Source organism: Meleagris gallopavo, chromosome 1 (assembly GCF_905368555.1).
Source record: "Meleagris gallopavo chromosome 1, MGAL_WU_HG_1.1, whole genome shotgun sequence".
Classification (NCBI taxonomy): domain Eukaryota; kingdom Metazoa; phylum Chordata; class Aves; order Galliformes; family Phasianidae; genus Meleagris; species Meleagris gallopavo.
In genome coordinates this window covers 12,791,719-12,818,476 of record NC_139404.1, presented here as the reverse complement: position 1 = coordinate 12,818,476, position 26,758 = coordinate 12,791,719, and the positions used below count along the sequence as shown (strand labels likewise).

General features: G+C 39.0%; 1 protein-coding gene across 2 annotated transcripts in view; it reads left to right on the top strand.

The window, feature by feature from the left end:
- RELN (reelin) overlaps window positions 1–26,758 on the top strand; it is a 271,996-nt gene that overhangs the window by 147,741 nt on the left and 97,497 nt on the right. For both annotated transcript variants that reach the window (XM_085216903.1, XM_085216905.1), the window contains exons 10-14: window positions 1,055–1,295; window positions 13,829–13,974; window positions 20,810–20,961; window positions 23,561–23,673; window positions 25,199–25,407. In XM_085216903.1, coding sequence (XP_085073029.1) covers window positions 1,055–1,295; window positions 13,829–13,974; window positions 20,810–20,961; window positions 23,561–23,673; window positions 25,199–25,407 — 861 coding nt within the window. The remainder of the gene's footprint in view (window positions 1–1,054; window positions 1,296–13,828; window positions 13,975–20,809; window positions 20,962–23,560; window positions 23,674–25,198; window positions 25,408–26,758) is intronic.

Here is a 26,758-nt window from a genome sequence, read left to right as displayed (position 1 = left end):
GAGAGGAGATTTCAACTGGGTATAAGGAAGAAGTTTTTTACCATAAGAGTAGTAAAGTATTGGAACAGGTAGCGCTGTGGTGGATGCCCCCTCCCTGGAGACATTTAAGGTTAGGTTGGAGGGGGTTCTGAGCACCCTGATCTAGCTGTAGATCCCCTGATCGTTGCAGGGGAGTTGGACAAGATGGCCTTTAAGGATCTTTTCTAATTCAAATGGTTCCACGACTCTATTGTGATGGAGCAAACACAAGCCTTTGAAACCCCAAATTTCTGAAATTAATGCTTGTGTTGTTTGAATGGTGTTGCTTTAACTCTGACAGCTGGAGCTGGCAGCAGAAAATAGGTCAATAGAGCAATGTCGTGCAAAGCAGAGAGGAAGATGAATTATGAAAGGATGCTCATCTCTCCTGTGGTTCCTATGAGTTATAGTGTTTACGTGAATGTGCTTCAGCAGCTTTCTCTCCACTGCAGGCAGCTCCAGGGAGCAGAGAAATTGGGTAGAGTGGAACAGAGATGCTGATGGTCAGTGTGCTGTGCAGGGACAGTGCCACGTGGTGCTGATTGTGCCATGTTGGTGTTGTTTCAGCACAGGCAGGGGAAGGATGTCTCTTGGGCAAGGTGGGTGCTGGGCGTGAACGGTCCCAAAGGCTTGGGGAGATGTGGCACATGAACTGTGACTTCCTTATCATTACCTTTTTGCCATACCTGCAAAATACCAGACACTAGCCAGTCACCTTGGAAGTGTGACCAGCATCAGGAATGAATGCTGCCATGCTGTATGCTTCTGCTCTCCAAACATCTCATTGATCTGTTCCTCACAGCCCCAGCCTGCAAGGTCTCTGCAGTGGGGCTGCCTTTGTTTGATCTGTACGTACACTACTGAGGACAGTGGGACTCTGCCTCAGGGCAGATATTTTCTAATCTCTTTATAAGATTTACCATCATACGAGTGATATCAGCATAGCTGTATCACACTTAGTAAACATGTTAAATGAGTGAAAAGCGTTCCTGGTTATGGCTTATGTTTGGTCTAATTCCATATCACTCTTTTTCAGCGCTCCTTCCAATGTCAGCACAATCATACACATCTTGTACCTTCCTGAGGATGCTAAAGGGGAGAATGTCCATTTTCAGTGGAAACAGGATTATCTTCATGCTGGAGAAGTGTATGAAGCCTGTTGGGCATTGGACAACATCCTGATCATCAACGCTGCTCACAGAAAAGTTGTGTTAGAAGATAATCTTGATCCTGTGGATACTGGCAACTGGCTTTTCTTTCCTGGAGCCACAGTGAAGGTTAGTTTGAAAATAAATAAATAAATATTTGTAATGGTTTAATTTCATTATTTTTATGTATGTGTATTATTATTTATTCCAACTCAGGATATTTTATGATTATGATCTAAAACTTAAGGACAGTTAGGCCCTTCCATCTGTTTGCAGAACTGAGTTCTGTTACTCTGTTTTTACCTATTTCCTATCCCACTGGGGCTTCCTAAAACAATGCAACTTTTCTGCCATTACCAAAAGCAGATGACAGTTTATAACTACTGCCATGTCAAAGATCATACAACAGAAAATGGGAAATGGCTTCCTTTTAGGAAAACAGAACAGTATTTTTGAAACAAATTCAAGTCAGGTATTTTGAAATCTACCTGTTAATTTATCTCAGTGTTGTTTGGTACTACTAGTTGATGATATTCAGCACTCTCTTTGTCACAAGTCATCATAAAAAGCTCTACTTTCCTCTTTTTCTGTGAATATCACCTCTGCTCCAGCACACGTTCAGGTAGTGAGAGCTTCTTAAAAGTCTCTGTTGTGGTGAGACTCTGATCTGATAAGTGGGATTTAGCAAGATCATACTACCTTTGGAAAAGCCCTAAGGAGATTTGCAAGATCTCTGTGCATACAGTTGCTCCAAATACGGAGTTCTTCTATATCCTAAAATCAGTTGTATCCTTGCTTTTTATGTTTCCAAGCAGACAGAAATTGAACAGTTAATGACGTTCAGTTTTCATCCTATTTTTCATTCACAAAAAAGGGCAGCTTTGTTGTCAGAGTTCATTTATGAAGCTGATAGTTGTTTTGGCAGTCACGCAGGAAATAGGTGTCGTGTTCTCAGGGCAGAACAATGTTGACTGTGGCTTCAGCCTTTTCCCACAGAATCTAACCTAAAGTTAATCTTCTTAGAAATAATCTCACTAGTCTACTCATAGTACCAGCATATCAATTTTTTAAAGACCATTTGAACTACAATGAAAACTTTTTTTTCATGAGATTTTAGATCAAATTGATCTTAGATCAAATAATGTACTGATTATTTAATGATTTTCTATGATCTTTTCATGTTTGTTCTGATGTCCATCTTACCTATGGATTTCAAAATCCAGTCCACAAGTGAGAAGGTATGAGAACAAAGTAGTGATTAATGTGCCATAGGTACAATCGCATCTTTCAAAATGGCAAAGCCCAACATCACTTGCTCCTTCTAAAACATGCATAAACAGCATCTATACTTCATCAAGTAAATATCTCTTGGTTTGGTTTGTTTTGGTTTGGTTTGTTTATTTAAAAGCCAATTTAGTGTCAGTACTCAAGTGTGGTCACTTGAAAGATGAGGGGCTTGAACATTGAGATCAGGTAGTTCTCCTGGACAGAAATATCTTTGAAACTCCAACCTTGTGTGAGATAAAAGCAAGGATTCACAAACCTGCCATTCCTCCAAGGCTGTCTTCTGTTCTATGGAAAACTGGAATGTGTTTTCTAAATATGTTTCTATACCTACAACATTCTGCTATGCTGAACTCCATTTCAAGCTAATGAGACCTTTCTCTAACATTCAGGACTGTTTGTGCCATACACATTTCAATTCATATCCACCTGTCCTCTGTAAATTAATATTTCACACAAATTATCTTTCTTGACTTCTTTTGATACTTTTCTTTGCAAGTTTCCCTGACAATGCTAACAAACGGTCACATTTCTGGATGTTATTTTTTGTCTAACACGGTTTTAACTGATGCATACAAAACTGTGGGGCATAAGCTCCTTTCCAAAGTTGTGCTATAAAGTAATGTCATTAAACCAAGGGAATTGTTCAGAAAAACATAAAGAAACAAAACAAAACAAAAACAAAAACAAAAAAAATATTTTTTTTTTCAACTGGATTTGTTTTCTACATTTATCCTCACTTGCTCACCACCTCTCAGCACAGAGAGAGAATGATTGACATTTTACTTTTGGACTATTCCAGTAGGCATTGTTCAGACAGTGCAGCCTTCTCCTTGGAGACTCAGGACAGTGAATGAGGCAAGCAAGGGATCTTTCACACCTTAGCTGGTACAACACTCCCATGCTTGGTTTTGGCTTGTGCTGTCTCCCAGATATTATTTCAAGGAATGCACAGGCATGGATGGGCCAAGATCTGTTTCCAGTAAGCAGAAGGAATGACTCCACTCTGCAGGGAGGAAAAAGTTTACCCAGCTGGATGCAAACTCTGCTGTGTCATTTGTTGTCAAGGCCTGAGAATGGTCCTTGGCCGAATTTGGTTGCTGTCACAACCCCAGCAGTTAAAACTGCCCACCTCATCAGTCCCTTCAACCATCCCAAATCTTTTCAGACAGTTCTCATTGAGTTCCATTGTATTGCCTTAGTGGATTTTTGTTAAGCACTTTATTCATAAGGATAGACATTTAGATAAAGTTTGCTGTAGTTTACAATAAATGTTGGTGCAGCTCACATAGGTAGTGATTGTTCAGTGAGTTCTCCCCCAGTCGTTGCCCAGGAGAAGACTTTGAGAAGTGCTTGTTCTGTCTGGTACAAGCTCATGTTGGATGCTTATCAAGCTGCAAATAAAGTATATTTTTTTCTGCAGGAATTTTTCTTTGGTAGTACTTGAAGTCTACAAAATTAATAGCAAACCCTATAATTCTATGATCTCTGCTGGTAAAAGTACTCTAATTCATAGCTGCTCAGACAAAATAAAAAGGCATTGAAATGAAGAAATGTGATATCATGAAGGCTACTATGTAGGTCCTGATTTAGGTTCTCTGGTAGATTCAGTCACTGGAGAGGACAGTGTAATTATACACTGATATGCTCACTCCACTTTGGTGGAATCAGGCTCATTTCCTAGATGAGCACTTGTGGGAACTTGCCTATGTCCAGTAAGAAGTGATTCCTTTTCCTTCTCCAATCTTTTGGAGCTTGTCAGAATTTTTGTTTTGTTTTGTTTCTTGCTGCGCTCAGGAGTGGTTGTTGCTCGTTTGAAAGCACATGGCTGGTTGCAGACGCAGCTGGAGCTGGCTATTGAGATAGGAGGCAAGCTGAGAGATAAGCCACCAAATTTGTGTGTTTCAGTTCCAAAGAAGACAGCAAAAGACAAAAAAAAGATGCTGTTAGCAAGGCCAAACACCCCTTAGGAGATTAATTGGATCCACTGGAACGTATTTATCTGTGTTGGACTGTAAGGAAGGGTGTTGAACAGGATAAATTCCTGACTGCATTTCAATATTTGCAGTGACAGCTCTGAGTGTGAGCATGGTGTTGCAAGCAAGCATGGCTAGGGTATAACACTGGTGGCCAAGTCTGCTAAACACACAAAGCACTGCTGTGCTCTGGGCACTGTTAAAGGTCTGTGGGCCTTAACACCTCACAGCTAATCAGGAGGAGAGATGAAATCTTCCTTCAGTAATGCTTCTTGGATATTTACTTCTAAAGAGCAGAGAGCAATCTCATCTTTCAGTGGATGCTTCATATATTTTGTAATTTGACCATAAATTATTGTTGTCTTTTGAGGTCACCCTCTGCCAAGTTTTCTTGTTTTCTCTGATTGCTTTGGTCTAAGTTTGAATGTGCAAGCTCAAAAGCTAACGTTGAGGTGGGAGCCAGCTTCAGTAGTCTTATAGTTCAAGTTGATTTCAGGCCCAGACAGTAGTATCTAAGATGTGTGATTCACCATCATGGACATTGCCAATAAATCCTGAAAATATCCCAATGCCATTATCCTGATAACATCAGCCTCTGTTGTAAAAGATGTGCTGAGGTTTGTAAACTCATCTTTTTTTTTTTTTTTTAATGATCCTCAAGTGGATTCCAAGTGTGTTTTGTCTCCAAGGCATCCAAGTCAGCACGATCCCTGTTTTAGCTATGTTGCCTCACTTATCAATATATTGATACCACGCAGTCACGCCTGCTTGTGATAGTTAAGCAGCACGTCATCACCACTCATTTCAATTTCTCAGAAACACAATAGAACTTAGCAGAAGAGGAAGCTTACAAAGAAGAGAGTGGGAGAACTGAACATTCACATTCAGAAAATACTCTGAAAATGTGTCCATAAAACTTTGTGACCTTTCACCATACTCTGAGCACATCAGGGCTATGAACATCCTAGATCTGTGAGTCCTTCCTGAACATGTGTTGCTGAGGGTGACTGAGCACAGGAGACATATGGGCAGGCCTAGAAGTTTGGCAAAAAGAAATGTTGATTAAGCTATTCCAAACTTCCAGTTCCAGAGCAGATTTCCAAATTTCTGAATACTCTGTTAATTAATAGGAATGGCATTGGATGGTCTTTTTTCAAAACAAGTATCTTAATATTTCTATATATTTTTGTTGGTTTTAATTGCTTGTACTCAAATGAACTGTTTTTTCCTCTTTTTATCTTGTTCTTGAGGAACTTATTGTCTGAAGCAGATAAAGAGTATTTGTCTGCATAAAGAAGGGTGATTCTCTAGCTATGCCAGTGTGAAAATGACAAATGGAAATTGCTGTGACTCTATGCTGGGCAAAGATACATGAACGTAGTTGTTTCTGACAAGACTCTTCTTTCTGAATAAGATATAGCAAGGCACGTTTTGCTTTGTGGGCCAAACCCAGCCTTCTAGCCAGCTGCTTTGCCTCGCAGGAGCCACTACCTACCACATCTTCCTGGGAAGAGATGAGCTGGCTTCCAGCTGCACCTCAGCTCTGAGCCTTTCTTGCTTCTCTGCAGATGGATGGAGGGGTGTGAGAAGGGAGGAGAGGTGAAGACAACAGAGTAGGGTGCAGAAAACCTGTCCACAGGCTCCCTTTAGTGAGAATGTGATCACTACATAATCACTAACATCTATAGGACTGGACTTAGCCCATGCGTGGAATTGTTCTTGTTTTGTTGTTATTTTTTTGGTGTTTTTTTGTTTTTTTTTTGTTTGTTTTTAATAATCACTGTTTTAATTAAAATAGTAATAACTTAGATTCAGTGGCTTGGAGTTCCTTGGAACTTAGTTTGATGGTTGTGCTGAGTTGTTCGGGCAGCTGAGCAGAGCTGTGGGCAGCAATGCTGAGCAGGCAATTTTTTCCATGCCAGTTCCCTGTGGCTCAGAAGTGTGGTGTAGTGTGGCAGGGAGCCAGATTTAGCACTGAGCTAGCATCAAAACACCAGGGGTGTTTCCTGCCTCCTAGAAAGAAAAAATTTGGTCTTCACAGGTCACTGTGAGATGCACATTAGTAAAAGAAGTGGGGATTGACCCATTAGATGCCAAAGAGTAGAAATGGCTTTGGCTGATTCTTTCTTGCTCAGATTTTACACTGCCATTGATACATCATTACTTTCAGAAGAACAGGTGAGGTTGTATCATGCCCACTGCAGAGTACTAGAAGCATCAACAGTTTCCAATAATATAGAGGAATAGTTCAGTGCATGCAAGTTAAATAACTCATTAAGAAAATCAGTCATCACCAGAGTAACCGATGTTATACAAACATCATGAAATGTCCCAGCAGCCAACAATGATACAAATTATACCATTTGGTCAAAAACAAGCAAAATGTTTTGAGCACCAGCCTTTCGATGTGAGTCTATAATTGGAAATGATTTGTAAAACCACACATTATAGACTGTTACTACATCACAGAACAAGTATCATCCCATTGTTTTTTTGCAAAGGGAAGGTGCAGAATAGCCTTCCTTGCACCTGGCCTGCTTGTACAGAAGCAGACAACTCCTTTTATTTCATACTATAAAATAATATTCTAATCTCATTGTGGTTTTTCCTTTGGTTGAAGAATGGACTTCAGACCAGAAGCCTTAGTAGCCAAATCCACAGAATTTAGAATTTTAATTTTGTCATTGTAACTTCACTTGCTAAGAAACTTCCTACAGGGAACAATTTTATCCAGACTGCGTCTATCCTTCTACTTGCTATCTTTTCAAAATCTAAAAACTTGGAAAACCTACAATACCCTTTCCCAGAAAGACACAATATCTAATTTATGGCTCCATTGAAAATGCTGTTTTAATTAATTTCCTTCATTTTATTTCTTGTTCCATTGCTTCTCACATTTCATCTGTTTGCATTGCCTAGATTTTAATTAAAAAACCCCTCCTCTCTGAGGAGCAATACGAAGTGGCAAAAATAATCACTTAAAATATTACAGTCATTAAAAAATTGGCTGCGGTCAAAGCCATGCATTTTCAATTTGCCGACAAACTATATTTTTGTTTCCTTTTAAAGCATGTTTTGTATTTGGATAGCACACGCCAACCAGCATGGCTATCGGAGATGCTCCTCCAGCTGAGTGGGCTGTGTGACAACTCCTTAATGGGGGAAATTGATGGCTCTCTGCTCATGTAGAGGTGAAGGCATACTGGGCAGATTTCTTTCCATCTGCCACCAGCCCTTCGCAAGCTGGCACTGTCCAAATGCCCAACACACTCATTCCAATGCAAAAAATGTTGCCAGAAAATAAATTGTGAGGCTACAGCTGTCCGGAAGAATCATCAGGGCCATTAGGCCCGGGAAAGATAATATGAAGAGGTGCATCAGTGTTTGCCTCTGATAAAAGCCTAATTAAATGATGGTAAAGATGACTGTAAATACTTTGAAGGCACAGAGATAAAACGCGTTTTCATGGGAATGTGGATGAACCTTGGGAAGATGATATGCAACATCTCAGCCAAAAGCCTATCACACCAAAGAATTTCATGCGGATGTTTCCTGTCGATGCTTTTCTAAATGGCACATTTATACCATTTAGTTGCCCTCTGTTTCTGCTCTCCAAGAAGTTCAGTACTGCAGAGCCAAAAGGTATTTATTGATTCAAAAATTTCACTTGAATAACTGGTACAGAAGCTGATTTTGATGAACTTCAGAGCTTCTTTTTACATTCCCAATCTGTGCCTTTAAATTTTCTAACAGTATTTAGGTCTGCATCCTCGACTGTGACTGCGGTGTAGACTGATCTGCTTGCAGAACTAGCTTGTGCTCAATCACATGGCAGAGGGAAGTGCAGACCTCCAGAGGTCCCTCCCATCCAACAGGTCGCACAGAGTACAGCAGATGTCTCCTAATGCAGTGCTCTCATGAAGTTCTTTAAAAATATGGACATTCTTCAGGCATGCCAGCAGGATGTAGGACCTCAGATCTTACTTAGGTCCCAGAAAACACTTAGATGCTATTGTAAATTAGTCTGATTTTATTTATGAAAACATAAGTGGGTCCAATTGGAAGGCATCTGCTTCACCAAATCCATTTTCCCTGCTTTTGCTTTCAGTCCTAATTAAAACCCTTCTGTGTCTCAGGTGATCAGCAGGCTTTCCTAAAAGCAACTACAGAGAAAAGGTAAAAGCTGGTGGTAGAAGATGTAGAATTTAAAGAGTATAGAGTAGGACAAAGAGGGTGAATCAAATGCAGACTTTTGACAAAAGTTAGGTTTTGAAACCATGCATCACTGTCTCCTATAGTCTGTATCTTCCAATTACGAGCTAATACCCTCATACTATATAGTAAGAGGTTCACTAGAATAATCCGACTTGCTGCTTCTCATAGAAATGTTTGCTAAGAACTATATTCACAGACTGGAAATACATATAGGTAATTTAATTATTTCATTTTAGAGGAATGCTTTCTCTATCTGATCTAATATTCGCTTGTCAAGCTGATACTGAAAGCCATTCACCAGCTAAGTGTTTGGTTTGTTTAAGGCATAGCTGCTGCACACTGCTTTCTTGTGGGGTACAGTCTGGTATTGTATAATAAAGCTGCTGAAATAGAAGGAATTGACTTAATACATCAATTTATCTTTAGTAGAATTCCAGAATGAAATCTGTTAAAATAGAAGGGAATAAATGAGCAATTTCATCACCAAAACCAAAAGAATTTCTGTACCATTGTAGCAACGAGGAGCCCTGAGCAATGGGTATACTATAATTGCCTTTTTAGACACAAAACAAAATGAAAGTGTGTCCCAGAAAAACTATCATCCATTTGTAAAGCAGGAGATCAGCTGAGGCTGGGAAGATGAGGGAATGAAAGGAAGCATGCAAGAGGGAACAATGCCCATCCTGGTAAGCAGTGTTATTTTTCAGTGTGATGATTGATAAGGTTTGTTGAGGGAAGTGCTAAGGAGATGCCTGAAGGACATCATCAGGTGAGGAATTTTCCAGGTAGAATGGACAGAATGGGCAAGGGCATACAGGTTTGGTCATCTCACCTGCAGATGAAGCAGCAGTCAGTGAAAAGTGAGCCAAGAGGTGGTGAAGGTAGGTGAAGGTAAGATATCACAGTGCCTCCAGAGTAGGTGAAAAGCAGTAATACTGTAACTATACAGCAGACAAACTTTAGAAACAGAAAATTCAGAGTGAACATTAGATAGAAAGTAAATCCAAGCATGCTGAGCTATGGGAATGCGTCCAGACAATTTTCATTTTGCTCTATTCATGATAAGCAATAGTTTAACAATTGCAGCTAGTGAATAATAGTACTGGTAGTGCCAGATTAAATTAAACTGATTTTTTTTTCCTTGGGATGACCACAGTCCCGGAACAGTTCTTGGCTTCTTTCCATTTGGCAGCAGTGAGTGTTGTTTGTTTAGGAATACAACAACAGTGTACTTATGGCAGGCTTATAGTCCCACTCCTGTTGCAAACAATAGGAAACAGCTACTCTTGTGAAGTGTCAACACTGAAGTGTCTCAAGGATCGTGTGCTCTGTTTTGTAGGTGATTTGGGAGAAAGCTTTGTTTAATGAAGGTTATCAGATTTGTCAAAGGATTTTTTCTCTAAATTAATTTTTCCTCACAAATTAGTTAACCTTTCAGTGTTGTAATTTGTGCAAGGACACGTTAAATGTTCCTTATGCTTATAATCCCTCATTAAATACAAAATTGAACTCTGCTGTAGTACTGGACCTTCAGCTGATGCTTCCATGGTAACAGGAAGAGAAATTTTCTACAAGTTGCTGCCATTTTGCCTTTTTAGTTACCATATTTTACTAAGTAACTTAATTTGTTCATACCTTTAAAATCATTTACATGTAAATAAAAATGAAACAGAGAGCAAATTGTGTCTGATATTCGTAAGAGAGAACGCTACGTCTGCATAAGAGATCTGCAGTATCTCCAGTTTAGGAAAGAACTTAATTGCATTAGTTTCAAAAAAGAGTACATGTTGATTTCAGATTTTTTATCAACTTTAAAAAAAAAAAAAGAGAGAAACCTGTGAAATTTAGTCCTTCAAAACTGAACAGATTACCACTGAAAGTGTAAAGTCATTAATTCAGGAAAAAGCACAGTACTTGAGTTCTTCATTTCTAAAGGCTTGGATTCAAACCCTGGGTTGAACCCAAGAGAAAATGAGTCTCATGGTTTCAGTTCAGTCTCTGATCTGTTCAACTCTATTGCAAAACCACAAAATAATCCAGCAATCAGCAGCCTCTTGGATGCCGAACAGGACTGACGAGGTTGTTGGGAATAATGCCAACAAGGAATCAACTCTTATGGAGTTTCCTTTGCCTCTGGAAGATTTTGATGTTGTTTGCCCCCCCTGCAGCCCATTGGGTGAAAAAGAGCAGTAAAAGCAGCAACAGATAGAAACTGCTTGGAAAATGAAAAGGAAAATATGGAAGCAGGAAGCTAAGTGGGACCCAGAGGGTGATGATTATAAAGACAGGGAGATGTGGCTGGCAACTGGGAAGGGATGCAGGTAAAACTCATGCAGGAGGGTGCTCCTCTCCCATGGGCATGCCCTTAGGGTCCCAAATGGTGGTACTGAGCAAAAAGAAAACAATGGCCCTCTCTCAGAACTTTGATAGAAGCTTTACGTGTGTTCTGAGCATCTTTCTTACCTCCTTTAAAGATAATGAGCTTCTATGACTGTTTTTGTTGTCATGTAAAATAATAAAAGCAGTTAAATTCCAGTTTGAACTTCTCCTCTGCAGAGCTGTTTCACATGAGGTTCAAAGCTAACTTGGTCAGAGGTTGATTTGAGCCATATGTTATGTGGTTAATTAACACATAAAATCAGCATAAAAATACGTATTCATTGATCTTGTGTAGCTTTTTACAAAGCATAAAGGTAATTTTATAGAACTAATGAAATAAGTTATGCTTCTGTATCCTTTTGAGCATTCATAAAATGTTGATTATACACAACTATACATAATTACATATTTGCCCTTTTGCCAAGCTGCCCATTGATTTATCTTGACAACCTAAGTGGAAACTACCAGACACACTTTGGTAAATATTGTTAGACAGCAGGACATACAAACGTGAAATGACAACAGGCCTGTATCTGTTTTGTGTATTCTAATAGGAGACTTTCATCAGCAAAAGATTACTAACGACATCTCCCAATATCAAGTAAACACTTACATATAACTGAGCAGCTGAGAAATAAGTACAGCCTACAAAGGATTTTCCAAAGCTTGTATGCAATTGTACATTGCTAGTTCCATAGGATCTATTTGTTTATTAAGAGATGAAGGGTTACATATAAATTTGAATTATCAGAAGCTTTACTCCAAATATTTATTCTTGGTGCATTTACTCGGCTGCTTGCAGGTAATAAGGGTTTTGTGGTAGATTGATTGACAGATGAAGGCTATTTCATTTCTGTTCAGCAAATGAAGAATATTCTGAAAACCAAGGAGCAAAATTATTTTTAGAATCATGATATTAGCAACACCTGTGAGCATTAATGCAAAATAGTGAACAAAAGCCATTTCTTAGTTACAGATAACTGCACGGTACACACTTTTTCAGACTGGAGTAAAATATAAAACTGTTTCATTATTTTTTTCTAGTTATAAAATATTTTTATAAACATATAGTAAGTATAATTGTGACAAAATCTATGTAATTTCCGATAATTTCTCAGCACTGCAACATCTTGCTATTGTTTTGACTTTCATGTAGAAGACAAATGCTTTAGGAGGGATTTGTTTATTTTATCATTTGAAACAGTCCTTACACTTGTATAGTGGGTTTCTTCAAGTGGTATTTTGTCAGAGCTATTAAATGCAGAGCTGTTGTCATACAGATGAAGACCAGAAAGTCTTTACATTCAATCAGATTCCAAGTACATAACTTTTTTTTCTAATAATGTGTACACACCTCTAAAAGAATTCACATTTCATTCCTAAGTATAAGTTTAATTGCTAAGTTACAGGCAAACATTTAAAAATTATCAACAGAAGAATTTCAGTTATGTTTTTTTGCACTGATAAATGAAAAGAGGAATAGACATAATGCAGCATTTTGTACTTTTCTCTTAAAATCACATAGATAAAGGTGCACTGGGCAGTTTTTTGCTTCTTGCTGCGTTTCTTTTTAACCGAAAATTTAATTATTAACTTATGTGGCACTGCTATGACCTTTTTAAACACAGATGAGGTGATCATCACACTTTCCCTTGGTGACTTCTGAAAGAGTTCAGAGACAAGAGCAGACTGCATAGATGGTGCTCAAAAGGTCAATGCAATTTGGCATTATTGTATTTCTTTTTCAGATATTGAACTGTGGCAAGAAAGGAGAATTAGTCTAATTAGTCATTTCTTATTCCAGCTCATAATTCTAATGTGACCAGATTTTCCAAAGAAGTGTTTGAGATAATTATTACTTTTATCAGTATTTGTTTTAATATGAACAGTTTAGTATAATACCAAGTTGTCTGTGTTAAGGTCAGTTAGAGCTTCTTTAGTATCCCTTTCAGCCATGCAAATTCCAGAGACTTACCAATTATCAGATAGACGTGAGGATAAGAGTAGTACTGGCAAAAGAAGACAATCCATATTGTAACCTGCATGCCATTTTGTAGTCTACGTGCAATATGACCTATTCACAGGCTCTATATGGAGTGCTGTGGTGGTCAGGGCAGTTTGAGCAGATGTGGGGCTTCATTTCATGCTGCTGAAGTCATCTATGCAGAAATGCAATATGAAAAGCAGACATGTTCACGTGGGCAGACTCAGCACCCTGCGATCAACATGTTACAAGAGCTATTTGCCTACATAGCTATTTCCTGTGCTATTTGCATAAAATTACAGCAAACAGCCTTTTCACTCATACATGTCAGCCCTGAAGTTTGCTATATGGCAGAGCAATTTTACCTTCAAATACCTCTGCTTGAAAAAATTCAAGCATGAAGATTTGACATGTTTCACAGCATGAAACTCTTCAACCAACAAAATATCCATATCAGTAGTGCTATTAAGGTTATTTGTACACACAGTTGTGATTACTGGTCCACGGCAGACATAATGGCTAGGCTTTAAAATAGGAATAAACACACAAAGGTTTGGTACGTATCTTTTCTAAGCAAACACAATTTCACAATGGTTTGAAGCGCATTTTTAGGGAAGTAGATATGAGGTTAGGATACAATCACATTGGGGTAGGCCAAGAAAGAGGAAAGGTGATAGTCCATTCGTTATCTGTATTTCATCTCAGACATTGGTGAGTGATTTGTTAATTTGCAGCTTGCTCTGAGCTCAGGCAGTGTGAGAGCAGGATAACTGCCTTTGCCAACCACTGTAACATCCCCTACTCTGTGCTCCTTTTGTCTACAGCACAGCTGCCAATCAGATGGAAACTCCATCTATTTCCATGGGACAGAAGGCAGTGAGTTCAATTTTGCCACAACTCGGGATGTGGACCTTTCTACAGAGGACGCCCAGGAGCAGTGGGCAGAAGAATTTGAGAGCCAGCCCAAAGGGTGAGTGCCTGGGTAGGGCTGGGAGCTCTCTGCCAGGGATTGGGAAGCTGGGTAAATGTTACTAGGAAAAATAGCAACACCGTAAGTAACAGATAATTGGAGATGTTGGGAACAAGCAAGTCAGGAAAGCCCAGAAGCAACAGCTTCCTGACCATTCTGTCACCAAAATTTTCAATGTTTCAATGAAAAAAATCGTGCTTGCATGACATTTTTTGAAATGTCTTTTGTTGCACCTGAGAGCCACTAACAATCTGTATCAAATCAGATTCCTCCCAAACTCAGCCTCTCCCTGAAACTGCTGTGGGTCACACTTTGGCCCCAGGACAGCACAATAGGAAGTCATGCCACTTTTACCGAAACATAAGTGAGCTTTTCAAAAATAAAAGTGGTAGAGAGATACAACTTTATATTCTGTCATTTTGTATACCTCACTGCATAAATTCTGACCAAATAAAAAGAAAATAAAAACTTCAATATGGTCTTAATTCTTTTTTATTTTTAAGAAAAGGAATTTCAGTAGTGGCTGTAATCCCCGAGAAACGAGAAACACACACTACTACTTTACGGGTCTCTGCTGAATGTTGGTTTTAACCTACAAAGTACTTCAGATCATTAGCAGCTGATTCAAATGCTGCTTGTGCTGTGCTGAAAGCAAAGAGCATCTTTTGAGAAATACATGCTAAAGCAAACTGTAAACTCTTGGATTATTTGGGACTTACAGAAACAGTATTCCTCATGGACTCCTTCGCAGTTTGGCGAACCAGCCCATGACATGCTGGATGCTGAACTATTGTTGCTATGTCCTTTCAGCAATTTCAGGCAAATAAAATGGATATGTGTGTGCTCTGCGTTAGGTGACCGTGTGGGATATCTCTGAGATGTTGTCTCAGTCTGTTTCCATCTTGAAAAAGCAGGATATGTATGTGACCTCAGAACATCTGCCCTGCCTATAGCTCCTTGCTCTGCTGGACCAAGTAGTAGTTAATTCGAGCCAGGCTCCTCCTCTTCAGTGGTTCCTAATCAGGGCTTCTCCTTCCTTGATAATTAGTAAACTATAAAAAAAATTATAGTAAATTCTGCATCTGAGTACAATTCTTGAAGTCAATTATTTGTACCATAACCCAGTGAGAAAGTGCACAATTTCTGCAAATTTTTGCATTTTGGGTTTCACGCAGCATTGGACTCCAGCTGCAGCTACCACTGCTCTCAGCCAGGAGCAGGGCAGATACTTTTTGCATCCCATTCACAGGAACTTGATCCTGATTTTGTTTTTTAATTTTCAAATTTAAAAAAAAGTGTTTTTTTTTAATTTTCAAATTTTATTCTATATGTGAAACTTCCTTTTTTCAACTGTTGTTATAGGAACAGAGGTTTAAATCACATGCAGCCATGAATAAACAAACACTGAATTCTATTGAGGTTACAGAAAACAACTTCATCATATAAAACTATTTAACATTGTCCCTCTTTGCACCATTTCTGTGGGGCTTTGTTTTGGGAACTGTACAGAACTGCAAATACAAGTGCTTCCTTGACTTCTTCCTAGAGAAATATTTCTGAATGCTCTTTGAACTGTATTTTAAATATTGTTCGCTGTATTGAAACTGTCACAGGAACATGAAGAACAGATTACAGGGTGCAATTATCCACAGCAGGCCTGAACAGAAAATAAAAATTCTGTTTTGTGAAAAAATGTGAGATTTAGAAGACTGGTGGTTTGTTTTCTGTATTGGAAAGAAAATAGGCTTTTCAAGATGTTGTTCAAAATAAAAGGGAAATAGTTTAGCAAAGACAACAGATTCCTGGGGCATAAAATATTCCATTTCCACCTCTGCTGGCAACAGGATGGAGTAGAAGTAGAGCATCTCTCTCTGACATCCAAACTGGATATTCAGCCTCCTGCATCTCTGCTCACAAACTCTTCATGAGATCAGAAGATATTTCCTCAAGAACTATGTCTTTGCAAAAACTTTTGTTAAAGGTAGTCAACATTTTCTGACCCAAATTCCCTGTTTCTATGTCATTTCTGATACTCAAGAGTATCAGATGTATGAGGGCTGCTCTGAAAATAATGCCCCCCATTTTATTATGTTAGCCCATAATAATCTTGATCAGAAGTGGATGTTGATGATACGTAGTAGAGGTTAAACCTTCCCATCAATATTCCATTACATGTTGTTGCCACGTGATAGATGGCAGCAGAACGGAAGTCTGACAAAATGGTGTCTGACATGGAAGTGCAGGTGACGCACAGGTGTTTTATTGAACTCCTCCATGATGTAAAAATTGCACTCATTGACATTCATGAGTGCTTGCTGAACATTTACGGAGACCAACCAGAGGATGTGAGCACAGTGAGAGGTATGTTTCAGCAGTGGTGACAGTGATGTGAAAAACAAACCACATTCTGCATTACCATGCACAGCTGTCATACCACAAAATGAAGATTGTTTTGATCAGCTCATCCACAAGAATCAGAGAATTATAATCATGGAACTGTGTACAGAGCTGAATGTTGGCTTCAGTGCACTAGAAATGATGGTGGCAACATTGGAATACTGCACTGTTTGTGCCAAATTGTTCCCACAAATGTTCATACAGGAACAGAAGGAACACCACATGCAGTTTGTCAGGACCTACTGAACCAATACCAGGCTGAAGGTGAAAGTTTCCTGGATATCATCATTACCATGATGAGATGTGGTGTCACCACTATGAGTCAGAACAGCAGTCCTTTAATCCTCATTAAAAAAAATAAATAAATAAATTCAGGACACAACCTGCAGAGGAAAAGTGATAGGAAAGGGGTGATCCTGACTTTCTTGGAACATGGACAACCATCAACTCTCTCTGCTACACCACAACACTGTCTAAGCTGAAGGACCTAACTTCCAGAGTCAGGCCAGAGAAAAAGACAATCTTGCAACATGATAATGCCAGGCTCCATGCCAGTTTGAAGACTGTGGAGCACACTGCCAGTCTTGGCTGGACGACCATATAGCCTGGATTCAATGCCTTTCAACTTCCATCTGTCCAGGCTGATGAGAGATGCACTGAGTGGGCAACATTTTCCTAGCTACAACACCATCATAGCATCGTAGTGGGTAACCTCTGGTGCAGATTTTTACAAGCATAGCATACAGGCTCTTGTTCATCACTGGCAAAAATGCACAGATAATGGTGGTGACTATGTTGAAAAATACTGTTTTGTTGGTGAGAATTTGTTCTATCAAACAGTGTTATTGTGCTTTCTGTATCTGTTATGGTTTCCATGAAAATAAATAGGAAGTGTTGTTTTTGGAGCAACCTAAGTATGTTTAGTAATCATAATATAAAGTGGAAGGAGCCTTACTGCCCTGCAGTGTAAGACTCCAGTTCAACCTAATACAATGTATTCCACTACTGACTTTTCTATTTACAGAATTCATTAGTAAATAAGGGTTCTTTTCTTCTTTGGTATAAATAACATGGTGGCTTGGTGGATTGTGCCTCTCTTCCCTTCTTTCATTTTGGGAATGTAGGAAATACCTGTATCAAGAGAAAAACATGTCATTGAGGACATTGTTTATGAACAGGGACAGCTGCAGGTAGCTTTGCCTGCCTCACCTTCCTCTCAAAGAAAAAAGCAAAAGCATCCCTCATATGAGAGAGCAAAGGGAAGCTCACGTGTGGATTATCCCCATCTTGCTCTGTGCCAAAAGCACTCTGAGGTGAGACATCTGAAAGAGCCCAACACTGAGGACAGAGAAGCTTATTATTATTCAAAGTGACTAGTACTTTTTACATTCCCAATATAGAATAATAGAATAATAGAAAGGCTTAGGTTGGAAGGGACCTTAAAGCCCATCCAGTTTCAACCCCCTGCATGGGCAGGGCTACCACCCACCAGATCAGGCTGCCCAGGGCCCCATCCAACCTGACCTTGAGCACTGCCAGGTATGGGACATCCACATCTTCTCTGGGCAGCTGTGCCAGTGCCTCACCACCCTCTGAGTATGGAATTTCTTCCTAACATCTAACTTAAATCTCCCCTTTTTTGTTTAAAGCCATTCCCATCACTGTAAGAATTCAGTTTCCCTACTGTTTATAAGCTCCCTTCAAGTACTGGAAGGCTGCAGTGAGATCTCCCTGGAGTCTTCTCTTCAGGCTGAACAAGACCAGCTCCCTTGATCTTTCTTCATAGGAGAGGTGCTGCAGCCCTCTGCATATCTTCATAGCCCTCCTCTGGACCCACTTCAACAGCTCTGCATCCTTGTTGTTCTGGGTACTCCAGGCTTGGATGCAGTACTCTAGATGGTATCATATGAGGGCAGAGCAGAGGGGAACAATCACCTCCCTTTCCCTGCTAGACACCCATTTTGATACAGGCCAGGATACTGTTGGCCTTCTGGGCTGCAGGCACACACTACTGGTTCATGTTAAGTTGTTCTTTTACCAGAACCCACAAGTCCCAATCTGAAGGGCTGCTCTCAATGAGTTATTCTCCTTGTCTGTACACATATCTGGGATTGCCCTGACCCAAGTGCAACACCTTGCACTTGGCCTTGTTGAACCTCACTAGATTCACATGGGCCCACTTCTCAAGCCTGTCCAAGTCCCTCTGGATGGCATCTCTTCCTTCTGCTGTGTCAATCACATCACTCTTGTGTCATCAGAAAATTTGCTGAGGGTACGCTCAATCCCACTGCCTATGTCATTGACAAAGATGTTGAAGAGAACCAGTCCCAAGATGGATCTCTGGGGACTCTTGTCACTAGACCCCACTTTCTCATACAGCCATTGACCACAATCCTGTGGCCATCCAACCAATTCTTTATCCATTGAGTAGTAAATACATCAAATCCATATTTCTCCAATTTAGAGATAAGAGTATGGTCCAAATCTATGTAAAAGGCTTTGCACAAATCTAGGTAGGCAACATAAAGCAGCAGGCTTCATGAATAGGATTTGCTATTAGTACTATGCATCTTTCTACTGTCATTCCGTTTCTCTTTAATTACATAAGTTAGGTTCCTAAAAATGAACCCTAAAAGTGAACAGATCTTCATATCTGAGGATAGAGATATCTCTGGTGCCTCTAGCACATGTACTGCTTCTTTGAATGTCCATGCTTATTAAATCTAATGTAGATCTGTGTATCATCCTGTAATTTCTTACATAGAGAAGAATTTCAAGAGTCATGTAAGGGATAAATGTATCCAAATGTACTGTTCAATCAAGAAGATCTGCATCTCTGTCATGCCATTACCAAAATATCTCTATTTATCTTTACAGACATTGTTTTCATTTATTTTTCTTTAAGAGCCAGTTATTTTATGTTGTAGAACTTTCTAGTTCCCATTATAATGCTACCTAAAAGGAAAGGATCCCTGGAAACCTCCATGATCTGCATCATTCATGACCTCAAGTTGTTTTGTGGGTCATCAAAGAGACTGTTTTAATTGAGCTAAATAGAGCATACAAAAGATCAATGGAGCATTGTGAGATTTTGTCATGTAAGTTAAAGTAAGCACAACCATGTTATTTTGTGCTTGTCTTTGGCCCAGGAGACCCATTTTCAAAATTGTATTTTGATTATATTGCACATTACTTTAAAATGTCTGCACAACTAAAATAGGGTTAGGTTAAACTCTGCTGCCATTAACATATTTATATTTGTGTCATAAAAGCTTTTCAGTGACGCTAATCTTGCTAATTCCTGTGTAAATGACTGACAGTTTTAAAGGAGGATTTTCAAGCAGGCACATTGTTAGTCTGTCACAGCTTAGGTCAATAAGAAAACTGGCAGCTCTTAAGAAGATCTAAAAATACATTTTGAAATAGTGTGAATGGTTAAATTGATAAGCTGACTGCTAAACTGTTGAAATGGCAGTTTTTGCAATCTTCCTACTCCACATTGGTGGTAGAGATTGTTTCTGCTAGAAGTGGACAGGAAATGGTTTTGTCATCCCTCAAAGACTTCAAATCGTAAACGTTTTCTCATTCTCTGAATCACTCTAAATGGTTGGGTTATCAGATATGAATGATTCTACATGTTGCATTGCTTTACTGCCTTATATCTTTAAAATACATCATTATTAATTAAAACTTCAATATGAATAATGATGTATTAGACCAAAATAATGTAGTTATATTCAAGTTTCTATCAAAATATTTTAATCAAGTTTTAAAGAAACCAGTGTTTTCATGATGAAAACATATTTTCAATAGAAATATTTAATTGAAAAATTCTGCAGCAGCTCTTTTAATTATCACTGAATAAAAAATAAGAAGAAAACTGACATTGATCATCTCATCACACATTAGAAGAAACCCAGCAATTTTTGTTTCATTCTCTGCTCATGTATTTGTTAAAAGTGTAACCCTAAGCACTCAAAAAGATGAAAAGAGTATTTTTTGTTATTACCTACATATTTAGTGGCTGGCATAGTAGATATGGAAGACGTGCTTTTTCATGTTTCTTCGCCTGTAAACATTCTATTACACAATATGAACAGAAGGCAGTTGTGTTTTAAACATTTTCATGCCAGAAAAATAATGAAGTAATGGAACAACAAAGCACTAAATATTTGGTAACAGCACTAAAAGCTTAATTTTTTTAGTAATTTTAACTTTTCTACCAGTTTGTTCATTATTATTTATATTAGTTTTGTTTCAGACTGAATTTAAAAATTACTATTGAATAAGCAAGTACATTTTTCAGTACCTGATTTTGAAAAGTGCACTGTGTTGTGATTTTATTGTACTTTCTAACAGTAGCATCAGATACTCCTTTTGTTTTGTTTGAATTTATCAGTAACACTGCACATTCTCTGCCCACTGTTGACCTCTCCAGGTGGGACATACTAGGTGCTGTCATTGGTACTGAGTGTGGGACGTTGGAGTCCGGCTCGTCTATGGTATTTCTCAGAGATGGGGAAAGAAAAATATGCACTCCGTATATGGACACTACTGGATATGGGAACTTACGATTTTATTTCAGCATGGGTAAGTGTGTATTCCCAATAAAATAGAAGTAGGATATGTGAGATTTAGATTTCACAGTGCATGTAAGAAATATTTTAAACACTTCTTGGAAAAGGATGGCTCAGATTCATCACAGTTTTGTGTCTACAAGGACGTAAGACAGACAAATCTTGGACTGAGGGTCTGTTCTTCTAACATTCACAGAAAATTGAAAACATGGTGAACACACAGATAGCCCTCCTAAAAATATTCTTCCAGATATCACTGATTTGCAGACCTTTCTTAGCAAGATGGGGCATTCTGGGTTTAGTAGTCCTTAATAGACTTCTTTTTCCATGGATATATGTAGCCAATTTGACTGGTATAAATAAATATTAGTTACATGAAGGTGTCTCTATGCGAGGTCAATGTCTAATTTTCCTCTGTAATTAGAGATGTGATGAGTAAAGTTACTGAAAAAAATCACTGGGTTCAACGTGAGACACTTGTGCTAAACCAGCTGAGCTATTCTCTGGACTCCATTGACTTCATGGGTTGGATATCCCGTTACATAAAAGGAAGCTTACACACTTGCTGCACACATAGTTGTGGGCTTACACTTTTTCAGTCCTCAAGCAGGGTTCACAATGCAAACACAGGTTGTTGTTGCTACTGGAAGTGTCCAAGAGTACCTGAAAAGTCAACATAGTGCTGGCAGATATAACTGGAGGCATGGACAGCCACAACCTGCTCGAGCACCTTCTGCTCAAAAGCCCTTAGTTTATTACTGTATTCAAAAGCATTTTGTTCTGATGTATTTACCCAGGGTGAGATTCATCTCTCGTGCACAAGATACACCATTGACCATTATAGCCTAGAGAAGGCCTCTCTGCGTCATCCCTTGTGGAAAGAACTGATGTGGTGCTAGCATCTTCTCTGGACCTTCCTTTTAGAATGAAGTGTAACTTCAGTGATTTACTAGGGCTAAAAAAGCATTTAGGAGCAAACTTGTGCTATCATTGCTCCTTCCCACTGCTGTGATCAGTACAGCTGCATTAGTTTGGTGTTGTAACTAACCAGAATTACTATGGACATTGTGGCTATCGTTCAGTACCTTACAGTGTTTTTCCACAACTTTTATTTTGCACATAAAGGAAATTGCATTATGTTATTCTCTCAACACCATGTTTAGAGTAGGTGAGGATTTTTGTTTAAAGGTAGAGAATAATAAAATAATAAAGGAGGAAGCAGATACTAAACTTATGACCTCCAGAAGCTACCTTCTGAAACAACAAGAAAAAACACCCTGTATTTAATGAGTGGAAGGCCTCATGTTATGGCTCTAAATTGTTGCACATCTCCTCTGTGTTATGTGAATTACCAATAACATGCAGGAAGAAAAGAATGCTATTTGCCAGTTCTCCCAAGCATTACAGCACCTGCAAGAGAAACAGGAAAGAAATTTGCTCAACCTTCTGAACCTACAGGAGAAGTTGTCAGCACATGCAGGCACAGAGGATAGTGTGTTTTCATTAGCAAATGTATTTTGTTTATTCATACGTTAAGTAGATCACAGTTTAAACACTCCAGCAAGCAGAGAATTTGAATGAACACGTGGATATTTCTTACTGCAGTATAATAAGCATAAAAAATGCACATCTTATCTAGCTTTCTAGATTGCTTTGCCTATCCTGTTCCAGGAGCTGGGCATCTTTAGTGAAAAGACGTAGAGAAAGTAGTTTGTTTATGCAACCTTCCTACTTTATGGATAGTTCAAAGAAACTTCCTCATCCTGTTTTTTGCTGCTTTTTTTTTTTTCAATACCTGTGATACCCACAGTGTACAGGAAAATGTCAGGCTTCCTGCTTCAGTTACAGATATTCTCTTTTAAAAATATTTTCCAGAACACCTGACTAGTTTGGTGATGTCCATTTTGTAACTATTATGTCATACTCACTGCACAAACCTGCCAATGTATCTGCTCTTCCAGAGAAGGTTATTAAGTGTTTTTAGATTCTACCAAATGAAACTGCATGAAATCGTGCCTCATTCCAGTGAGATTACCATATCACACACATTCTGCATGATACAATAGATTCAATTCATCCTATTTAGGATATGGTATAGACAATAGAAGAAGCAGCACAATGAGTAAAATTTGCAGCAGTCTCTCCCCTTTCCTACTGAGAGCAAATTCTCAGATGCCAAACTATCAGAAAATTATTTGAGGTCCTCATATATTGTGAGTGGATGCATGATGTGAGTACTAAGTAGCAGTTTGCTGATCTCCTTCAAGCAGGCAGGAACTCAGAAAGCAGAACATTTCTACGTAAACAGGATTTGAAACACACAGATAAAAGTATTGTTCTAGCCACAGCATTTTCTATTTGAATTGTTTTGATGAGCAGATTAAGAGAGCTGCTTGAGGTTTTCTTAATTGTCAACTCCCTTGATCTCTGACATGGTATATCAGATCAAGTAGTTCTTATACAGTATGTCCTTAGGGCTTGTCTTTTGTTTCTTAAGTTAAACAACGTATGATAGTGTTATTTTAGTAAGTTTGTCGGTGTAATATGATCCCATTTTCCAATAACAAGGACTTCAGTTAATTTTTTTCTCCCTTAAATGTGTGTTTGTATAGGGGGCACCTGTGATTCCGGAGAATCCCATGAAAATGATGTCATCTTTTATGCCAAGATTGAAGGCAGGAGGGAACACCTAGCTCTTGATACTCTGACCTACGCTGCATACAAGGTAAATCATCTTAAACAAAGTAGATGGATAGGATGGATAGATCAATCTCAGAGGTGTGCAGTGATGAGGATGAGGAGTAATGGCCTAAAACTTGAGCATAGGAAGTTCTACAAACTTCATAAAGAAGAAATTCTTCACAATAAAGGTGATTGAGCACTGGAACAGGTTGTCCAGAGAGGTTGTGGAGTCTTCTTTTATGGAGATAATCAAGACCCATCTGGATGCCTACCTGTGCGATCTTGCAATCTATTGTAAGGAACCTGCATTAGCAGGGAAGTTGGACACAGTGATCTCTTGAGGTCCCTTCCAAAGCCTGTGATTCTGTGATCTATTTTTAAACCATATCATTGTTGTTCTATGTTGAATTCCACATGGGCAAATATGACTTTTCCCTCATATAATTCATACATAGTTCTTGCAGTGAAAGGATGCCTTTGCAACACAGCTCTTTGGTTGTTGCTGAGCAATGCTGCATGTTGGCTAGTGCTAGGATAACAGGCAAATGGGCAACAGGCAACAACACTCCATCATCAGCTGAGAACTGTGCTGCTTGTGTCCCCTTGGCAATAATTACTCTTCTCTCTGTTCAAGGTCCTGCTAGCCACAGTCCAATATGCAGGAGCTCTGACCTGAGTGGGTCAATCCTGGTGCGCTCAGTGTCTGGGAGAAGAGTGATTCAGGAATGCCTGCTTGCCTTTCCTGCACCTGGCACAGAAAATGACATGTTTTATACATTTTCTTTCCATTTTAAATTCAGCAGTGTGCCCTTTTGAGACAGAGCAAAAATCAGTGTACAAATACACATGTAACGCATACGCATGTGGATGTGTTACAGTTTCAAATGCAATATGTTGTGGAGGAAATTTGGTGGTACATATGCAGCTGATTTTAGCCACATATCCATGTGCATTTTCACTGTAACCGTACCATTTAGAGAAGTGATGTTTACAGTTACAGCAGGGTTTGACCTGAATTTGGTTGAGTCATTTGCATTGTTTCATTGTACATAATTTCCCTCCTCTCCTGGCTCTGTGTGAAACACAGGGTAGGACTTTTTCAAAACTAAGGAAACCATAATTCTAAAATAATAAAACATTAATTGGAGAATTCAGGGAGAGACAGGATCTGAAATTACGCTGAATTCATTGTGAAGCTTTTTTTAAAGCAAGCAGTCTTAAAGCTGACATCCTCCTTTGACATAATAAAGGTCTAATTGCATTCCTTTCGGACAAAGGCTGGGCTTCATAAAGCAAAGCTTTCATTTATTTTAGCATTACATCCTCCCCACACGTCTGTGAACTCACACGGTTACTTTCTTCTCACGTACTCAGACCTGCAGTTACACTGCATTTGTTCTGTGAGCTGAGAGACTGCAGGACGAAGAAAAGTTAACAAACAAGGAGAGAAATGGGCATGTTTCATTCAGCATATTTAAAGCCACTTCTCTATTTTAAATAGGACTTTTCCATGTAAGCCTTTTTCATATTACTTCTTTTATTTAAGCCCGATTTAATTTCTTTTAAAGGTTCCATCTTTGGTTTCTGTTGTCATTAGTCCGGACCTGCAGACTCCTGCAACCAAGTTTTGCTTGAAACAGAAGAGTCACCAAGGCCACAACAGGAATGTCTGGGCCGTGGATTACTTCCATGTCCTTCCAGTGCTCCCTTCCACGGTGACTCACATGATCCAGTTTTCCATCAATTTGGGTTGTGGAACATATCAACCTGGTAACAGGTACAACAAGCAAGATTTCTCTTTCAATTATCAGCGTTCTGGTGCTTTTTTTTTTTTACAGAATCTATTTGTGTGTTTGTGGGGATTTGTATTTTTTTTTCCTCAGAAAGAATGAAGCCAACTAGTGACAAGTATAGGCTGCTTAAAAGTGAATGTTTCTCCTGATTTCCACAGGCCCAGGCTGATATATCTCCCATGCAATAAAGAGTCTGTTAAATAGTCCTCCAGGTCAAAGCATACTTTCTGTAGTCCATTATTCTGAAATATGCCTATGATTTCAAACTGATGTTTACTCCAGTTTCTAATGGCTATCGGATTCATTTCTTAATTAAGGTGGAAGGTGTTAAAGACAGCAGCCTACTGACCTCCGAAATATTATTCATGCCACAAGCATAAATAATTCTTGTAAGAGTGGTGATAAATAGCACTCATCTTTGAATGCCACCAGTGTGAGAACTGCTTGCAGCCTGACCACAAAATTCTTTTGTTAGCTGCACTTCCTTGAGACATTCAGTGAAGTTAAGGGGAAGTGAAAGAGAAAGAATGAAGTCATTTGCTTCTTTTTGTTTTATAAAATCATAGAAATGTTTGTGGAAAGTGACTTTCTCAGATCATTTAGTGAAACCTAATGAGATTACTGACAGTATAGGTCAGGTCAGACAAGGCATTGCCTATCCATGACTTGAAAATTTCCATGGATGGACATCACCTAACTTCTCTGGGAGACATGTACGAACAAAAAAGCTTTCCCTAATGTCCAGTCCAATACTCTGGAGCCACATCTTTATGGACGATATTCTTGCTATTTTGCCTGCCACCACTACTATTCTCTGTGCAGAGAAGCTGCGGATGCCCCATTCCTGGAGATTGGATGGGGCCCTGCGTAGCCTGAGTTGGTGGGAGGCAACTCTGGCAAGGTGATCAGAAATGAATGATCTTTAAGGTCCCTTTGCAACCCATGCCATTCTGGGATTCTATAATTCTATGTTGGGATCTCTATTAATAGAATTTCCTTCACAGTCACCATCACCTTAACCCTATATACATATGAGACTCTTTATCCTGATATTTTCTGAGGTTTAAGTTGCTTCATATATTTTTCAGAGTAAGAGCCAAGAAGTTAAAGTAGTTGTGTACATCTGCTTCCACATCCATGCCCCATGGCATCTTCTTCCATCTGGAAAGAGCTGCATTATTTATTTTCAGTTCTAGCAGCCATGCAGGGCAGCAGAATTCAAGGGGCAGCAAAACTGAAGGCAGCACACTTATTTGTGATAGGAAGGGAATACAGGAACATTTTTCCACATAGAATGTGAAAACTTTGACTGCAAACACTCCTAGCTTTAAGCAT